This window comes from Saccopteryx leptura, chromosome 2 (assembly GCF_036850995.1).
Source record: "Saccopteryx leptura isolate mSacLep1 chromosome 2, mSacLep1_pri_phased_curated, whole genome shotgun sequence".
Lineage (NCBI taxonomy): Eukaryota > Metazoa > Chordata > Mammalia > Chiroptera > Emballonuridae > Saccopteryx > Saccopteryx leptura.
In genome coordinates, this window is record NC_089504.1 from 299,572,579 (window position 1) to 299,580,797 (window position 8,219).

Sequence of the window (8,219 nt, forward strand, 5' to 3'; positions counted from 1 at the left end):
CTCTCCCTTCCTATCTGTCTGTTCCTATGTGTCCCTCCCCCCTGTCTTTGTCACTAAAAAAATAAAATAAAAAAGAACACAGTGTCTTAATTTTTGGTCTTGTGTCCCCAAACTTGAAATTATGAAAATATCCCTGGGTTTTGTATATGATATTCTGAGGATGATTATATGAACTTTAAATATGAAAACTTTTTTTTTTTGGTATGATTCTTAAGTGAGAATCAGGGAGGCAGAGACAGACTCCAGCATGTGCCCGACCCGGACCCACCCGGCATGCCCACCAGGGGGCAATGCTCTGCCCATCTGGGGCATTGCTCTGTTGCAGTTGGAGCTATTTTAGCACCTGAGGTGGAGGCCATGGAGCCATCCTCAGTGCCTGGGCCAACTTTGCTCCAATGGAACCTTGGCTGTGGGAGGGGAAGAGAGAGACAGAGAGAAAGGAGAGGGGGAGGGGTGGAGAAGCAGGTGGGCGCTTCTCCTGTGTGCCCTGGCCAGGAATCGAACCTGGGACTTCCACATGCCAGGCCAAAACTCTACTGCTAAGCCAACCAGCCAGGGCACATATGAGAAAGCAATCAGTAAATAACTAAGAAGACTAAGGAGCTGCAACGAAGAATTGATGCTTCTCATCTCTCCCCTTCCTGTCTGTCCCTATCTGTCTCTCTCTCTCTCTCTCTCTCTGTCTCTGTCACAAAAAAATAAGAATAAAAAAGAACACAGTGTTTTAATTCTTGGTCTTATGTCCCCAAACTTGAAATTATGAAAATATCCCTAGATTTTGTATATGATACTTGAGGATGATTATATGAACTTTAAATATGATAACTTAATGGTATTTGACAATGTCTGTATGCTACCTGTATATGCTAGGTGTTCGTGCATAATGGAAGTTCAACTGCTAGGCCAAAAGAAATAGTTATCTAATATTTATATTATAATATTTTTAATGTATTCTGTTTTTGTGAGTAAATCCCTAAAAGAATGATCAATGTAGAATTACCATAAAGTGCTGAGTATTTTAAAAATTAATTCATCTTATTGACCCAAATGTACTATAACTGCTGGTGATAAATTTCTATATTTTTAAAACTTAATTAGCATCAAGATAATGGTAAAATACTTCTAAATTTTAAAACTCTTGGATTCCTGTCCTGCACAGGTAAGTCACACATCTGCTGATGGTCATGATCATTTTCCCCATATGCTTCTGTATACATATTTGTATTTTAGATTCGGGTGAAGAGTTTGCTTAAAAATTCAAAGAGTATCTGTAAGGTCGTCATAACTAATACTAATTCTTAAAGGTTATTACCTGCAATTTAAGTTTAAATAGTAACTGGTTAAAAAATTATTTGAAAACTTTGAAATATTTTGAAAAACTTTCCTTTTGAATACCTTTATTTTCCAGATAACAAAAAAAAAACCCCTCAAACAAAAGTAAACCATTATGAAAAATGTTGCTCTTTGTTGTTCTAAAAATTGTGCTTTTAAATCTGATTTTCAGGTTACTTTAATTTGGTCTTAAGCATTAATTTATACATTTAAATTTATTGCATAGCACTTTTATTTAGGAGTTATTCTCAGGTAATTTCTGGATGCTGAGCAAGTAAAACCAATACTGTTTTTTTCAGAAACAACAACAAGTCTTCAAGCCAGCAGTCCTCCTCTTCCTCCTCTTCCTCTTCCTTGTCGTCATGTTCCTCCTCATCAGCCGTTGTGCAAGAAATCGCTCAACAAACAACAGTGGTTCCAGAATCGGAATCCAACAGTCAAGTTGATTGGACTTACGACCCCAATGAACCACGATATTGCATTTGTAATCAGGTAAAAGTCTGGCATGTGCCTATAAAAGCATAATCTGAATAAACTAGGAAAAAGAATGATTTCATTTTTTTTCAAGTGCTATGTTTATTCCAGGTAAAATATCCTTGCTTTTTTTTTTGTACAATTTTCTCTTGCTTCTTATAAAAATGACATATTTGTTGTAAATACGAGGAGTATAAGGAAACATGTAAGCCATCCATGATCTCAGCTTTCAGATATAACCTGTAATTACACATTTGGATGTATCACCGCTGTATACCCCGTGTGTATTGTCCTAGTCTGCTCATGTTACCATGTGACTATACCACAGACTGGGTGGGTTAAAGAACATATTTTTTTCACAATTCTGGAGACTGGGTAGTCTAAGATTAAGATGCTGACAGATTCCATTCCTGGGTTAAGAGAAGTGAATCTTGTAAATGTCTTGGTAATAGAAGTATAGGTTACTGCCTAACCTGGTGGTGGTGAAGTGGATAGAGTGTCAACCTTGAATGCTGAGGGCCTAGGTTCAAAACCCCAAGGTCGCTGGCTTGAGCATGGAGTCAACAGCTTGAGCGTTGGATCATAGACATGACTCCATGGTTACTGGCTTGAGCCCAAGGTCCCTAGCTTGAGCAAGGGGTCACTGGCTCTGCTGGAGCCCCCCAGTCAATGCACATATGAGAAGCAAGTCAATGAGCAACTAAGGTGCTGCCACTACCAGTTGATGCATCTCATCTTTCTCCTTTCCTGTTTGTCTCTCTCTCTTAAAAAAAAAAAAAGTATAGGTTATCTGCAAAACAAAATCAGATTCACCCATGATTTCTCCTCCATGACACTTAAAACTAGAAGTTGGTGAAATATGTCTGCAGAGCTTTGAGGGAGAAATCTGAGTATCCCCCCAAAATTGTTTACCCAGTGAAGTGATTGTTCAAATGCCTCGAATCAGAAAGTTTGCTATCTAGTTACCTCTTTGTGGAAAAGTATTCAGTCTAAAGGGAATTTCAAAGAACTCAGTAATTAGGAGGTTATCCTTAAAAAGTGCTAGTAATGACCAGCAAAAACAGAAATGAGAAAGGACATACAAAAGGTAAGAAGTTTAGAAGTTTCAATGAAACAGACTGTTGACTGCTGGAATAGAAATGACCTAACTTGACCTGAGAAAAAATAAAAACCTAAGTAGATAAGTAACCAAAAAAGAAACTTGACATCTTTACCAAAAGCCACCACAAAGGTGACTCCCATGTCGAAGTGATTTCCAGAGCACGCTCTTCCAGACTTTCAAATAGCACAGGGTTTCTGCCTCTCTTCCCTGTGTCCCTGTAAAGTCTTTTAGAAAAAAATCTGTAAACGGTATGAAGGTATATACCCTGTTCCTTAATGCAATTGTATATTCACTGGATTTCTCTCTATTTTCTAACAGTATCCTAAACAATTTGAATTAAGATGTTTGTTATGTAGTCATAAGAATATTTGATTTTTTTTTAACTAGGTATCCTATGGTGAGATGGTGGGCTGTGATAACCAAGATGTAAGTGTTAAATTTTTCTACTTGGGAATGAAAAAAATCCCCTGTTATTATTTGACTGTTTTTATTTACTCTGTCATTCAGTCTAAGAAAACAGTTTGCAGTTATGTTAATTATGTCATATTAATGCTAGAATGGTGCTCTCCAAAATAGAGTAGTGTCCCTTATTGTAGTCCCTATTTTAACTTTTAAAGCTAATTTTATGTTTTGATGCAAATTATATTTCTCAAAAAGGTATTAGGTTGTATGAAAATTATAAGCACCCCTCCCCCTTTGCTAAAGAATATTGTGTTTACTAGAATCCAATTCACTTATCACAGTGAAGAATTGAAGTTCGGAAACAATACGTTCTTTCAAGAAGCATGATGCTCAGGCGAAGGGTGGATGCTGAGGATCTAATGTGTGATTATGTTCCCCCATTAGTGTAGTATTTCCTGCTGTTCTCTGCAGCTGTCGGCTCATAAGAGCCACTTCCAGTATAAAAAAAAGTAATGGAGGTTTGGCATTGCTCTTTCGGTTGGGAGCTTAATTTTGGTCAGAGATACGCTTTTATTGAATGCTGAGAGTATGTTTGTTCAGTCATTTTTACTCCCTCCTCATTTTCATATAGCTCTTTTTTCACATTTCACTCCAGAGGGGTAACAACTGAATCCACAGAAATCCTTCTCAGTAACCTCAGGATCTTAAGGTTAATAATAAGAGATCTACATTCTTAAACGGTGTGAAGATTGAGCAGAACAGGCTTGGTGCTTTAAACTGGACTCTTGCTGCCCTGACAGGGTGCCAGCACTTGTTCACACAGGGAGAGAGACCCCCTCTCTCGAGCACCACTGTGGCCGCTGTGCGTGCTGCCGGGACACTTCAACACACCACTGGGAAGTGTCTCCTGGGCACCTAGTGGGAATGACGAGTGGAGCTCTGAATGCCGTCACCCTCTGATCTCTCATTCACAGCTACACTCTTCTGAACGCTAGGGTGTTCTGTGGAAGTGTAGGACTGCCTCATAGGCTGCAGACTAGTCCTGTCTTCTACAGGACTAGGAGTGGGTACATCCGGAAAGCAAAGACAGGGCACTCCTTCATGTCTGTAATTGCAAGTCGCTTATTCCACTCTGTGTGGGAGCAAGTAAGGCTGAACACTGATAAAATCTTTAAAATGTACAAGAGACCCATCCCACTTCTTGTCTTTGAAAGTTGGTACCAGCTCACTTTGCAAGATAACTAAAACTAATGACTTTTAGTTCCTTATTTTGGGTTATGTGAGTAGATCAGAGTAATCTCAGCGTTAGCAAAGATGCATGATTTTTCTGTGCTTCCATTTCCTCTTCTCTGAAGCTTATCAGTTGGACCATCTGACTTGTAAATCAGCTTCTAGAGCTTGACACTATTTCCATTTATCTAACTAAAATTCAGGCTATGGGCGTATTTAATTTTTAAAATATCTTAATTATTTTCTTAATTTTTGTTTTTAATGTATTGTGTTGACATGATTTCAAGTGTTCCACTAGATAGAACCCCCTACACAGCACATCATGCCCCCCATGTCCCAAGCAGAGTCTCTCTCCACCCCCATTCCTCCCTCTTCTCCCCCCACCCCACCCACCTCACTTCCCTTTCCCTCTGGCTGCTACTACCCTGTTGTCTCTATATGCATGTTACATCTATGGGGGGCCTCGGGTTAGGACAGTGTCAACATAGGATGTTTCAAGATTACGGTGCTCACTCCCATAAAAACTTAAAAAAATTGAGACGAGTGTTTTGGCTTACACCGTTAGCATCATAGTTTCTACGTGGGTGAACTATTGTAATTTGGTTGTGCGTGGCGGAATAATACGCAGTAGAGTGTACAGTTCGGTATATTTGTGTCTTTTTCCTTCTTCTGTGGCTTGGTTGTGTTGTGTTTCTGTGTTCTAGATTATGATTTTACAACTGTGTTAGGCCAGGTAAGTGACTTAACCTAAGGTGTGTTTCGATTTACACCGAAATTCGGGTTGTCACTGTCATAGGAAGGAAACTGTGTCTTAACCCTAGGACCCCTCTATTTGATTTGGGTGGATTCCTTCATCTCCTCTGGCCCTGCCATCTGTAGAGGCACTAGAAGTAATTTCTTTGCCCTTCTGCTTCCAGTGCCCGATCGAATGGTTCCATTACGGCTGCGTGGGGCTGACGGAAGCCCCGAAGGGCAAGTGGTACTGTCCACAGTGCACGGCCGCCATGAAGCGGAGGGGCAGTCGGCACAAATAAAGGTAGCTGTGGCCTTGCAGAAGAAAGAATGCCAACTATACATTTTATATCAGACTCTGAAACAGAAGCAAAGAGGAACGAAAAACGATGCATTTCCAGGCAACCACTTAAAGGATTTACATAGACAATCCTGTAAGATCTTGAACTTGAATTTTATGGGTTGTATTTTAATAATGTAAGTAAATTATTTATGCACTCCTGGTGTGCTATGAATATTATTCCAGTTAGCCTTGGATTGAGTGGCCAACATATGCAGACCTTTGTATTCCTCAGCCATTTTCTCAAAGCAATGGATATTCTGTCATTTAGACTTCAGAGAATTCCAACGATGAAGATTTTAAGGAAAGAATTTTATATTCAACAGGTATGTTCTGCTGCATGTACTGTACTCCAGAGCTGTTATGTAAACACTGTATATAAATGGTTGCAAAAAAACAGTTAGTGCTTCTAAAAAGGATTGAAGATAATGGTTTTTTAAATGCCTTTATAATAAGAGTTGTTTCTTTGTGGAACTACATTCAGCAGGCTGAAGGAAATGGTTCATGTGATCAAGTAAGCTGGTGCCCTCTCGAGTACCTGGGTACATGAACAGAAGCACCTGTAGGGAACACTGATCTGTGCCATTAGCCTCTCTATGTTTCTGCATCCAGACCGAGTGCCGTTCACGACAGGGGCGGGGAGGGGCCGGAGGGGAAAGGGTATTAAAGTGATACATTTTTATACCAAATGTGTTTATTTTTTTGTGCAAGTAATCCTTAAAATTGGAATTGTATTAGGTGTTAAAATAAAGTTTTAAAAAAATTCCTTGTATTTATACTTGATACACTTAATAATGGAAATTTCTTAATTCTAATTCTACTCCAATTTTCATATTCTAAGAAGGACAGTGGCCCAGGACACAGAAAGCGGTGTTCTCTTTACTAATGCTTGGCGTTTGTGATGTGAGAAGAAGGGGAAGACATTTTTAATATAAATTTGAAATGTATTTTTCTAGAGCATCTCTCTGGCTCTTCCTTCAGTTGGAGGGACATAAAAGAAGTCTAACGACAGCACATAAAGTAAAAATAATGGTTATAGATGTTTTGATTTGAGGCAGTGTGACCAGTTTGAGTAAAGTGACCCCTTGGATTGGAGCTTAAAATTCATTTCTATTTTTTATTTTACTACATACTGGAATGACAGTTAATTCAGATTTTGAATCACTCTGGGCCTTATTAAGCTAGGGTGATGCCCACTATGGAAGTTTCTAAGGCACTTCTGAGGTTATATTCTATAGGAGCTGTCTAAAGTATAAATTTTGCATTCTATCGAATCTGCTCTGTAGAAAAATCCTTGAAGCTTTTAAAATACTTATGTCATATTTTTTTATATGAACACTTACTGGGTCCATCAGATGTTTGCTTTAATGAAAACCATTATGAGCCTCTTAGAACTTACTCAGAAAACTTTGCAGGGCTACCCAAAGGAGGTGGGTTGGATAGGGGATTTCAGAGGTTGCTTCCAGCTTCGCCAGGATCCTGAGCTGCCACAGTCTGATTTTATAACTGGACAGCCCATGAAGCTAAGCTAGGTTCATTCAGGTACTCATGGTTTCACTGTACCATGATTAGTGGCACTCGGTATTTTCATGGAGATTTTATAAACCGTTAAGAAATAATATATAAAGTATTCAGTTAGCTTATCAGCATGTTGACTGGAGATGCTTAGTGATATTGTTTAATGTTCTAATTACATATAGTGATTTTTCCAAACTTATTTATATCGTAGGAATTGGTCAAAGGAAAACCTATGCACAGTCTTATTTTAAGCAAAAGTCCCTTGTCAGAGTTAGGAACATCCCTGTTTCCAGCTGCGGCAGCCTTTGTCACTGTGTTAATTCCACCGCTCACCACATCACTCGGAAAACATCTGATAAATCTTAAATGCACACAGTGCATATTATATGAAGTGTGTATAACGAAGTAAACCAAAACTTTGTGCAATTATTTAATCATGGGTGGAAGCTATTAATATCTCATATAGCCAGACATGGAACTACCTCATCAAAAAAATATATGGCCAACTATTCATATTATTTCTGACATTTACACCAGGCGGTATAATGCGCATTTCTGGTATTATAATATACACATTCAAAATCTTTGCTGTACAAAACTCGTGTAACAATTGGTGTCACAAAAAGATACAAATGTGGGTTCAAAATTTATAGGTGGTGAAAATAGAGGCCTTAATCCTGTTGAGTTTATATTACAATGTTCATGGAGACACACTTGAAGCAATAAATGGCTTAATTAAATGCCTAAATAAAGCTGAGTATTTCATAAACATACAATCATTCCTTTGTAGGGCAGATAATTTTTTTTGCTCTTTTCTCCTTCAAAGTAAATTCCATGTATTTTTGATTTTTAACAATCTTAGGCTTGTGTAACCTTAATGCCATTTGTCCTTAGACCTCGTAAACGGTCTTCTTGAGCTAATTGAGTAATTATTTCAATATTAGAGGTGTAAGGTATAAGATACTCCTTGAATGTTATAGACATTATAGAATATAGACATTAATCTCTCACATGTTTAAAAAATCTTTTAACAGATGGCCTTTATGAAAAAATGTACCCTCAAAAATGTTTATAATTTTAAAAACATGT

The 8,219-nt window shown here is 38.2% G+C and overlaps 1 protein-coding gene across 1 annotated transcript in view; it reads left to right on the top strand.

The window, feature by feature from the left end:
* Positions 1 to 7,817, top strand: part of ING3 (inhibitor of growth family member 3) — a 29,493-nt gene extending 21,676 nt beyond the window's left edge. The window contains exons 10-12 of the mRNA XM_066362557.1: positions 1,632 to 1,824; positions 3,296 to 3,334; positions 5,458 to 7,817. Coding sequence (XP_066218654.1) covers positions 1,632 to 1,824; positions 3,296 to 3,334; positions 5,458 to 5,574 — 349 coding nt within the window. The 3' untranslated portion in view covers positions 5,575 to 7,817. The remainder of the gene's footprint in view (positions 1 to 1,631; positions 1,825 to 3,295; positions 3,335 to 5,457) is intronic.
* Positions 7,818 to 8,219: the final 402 nt, after the last annotated feature.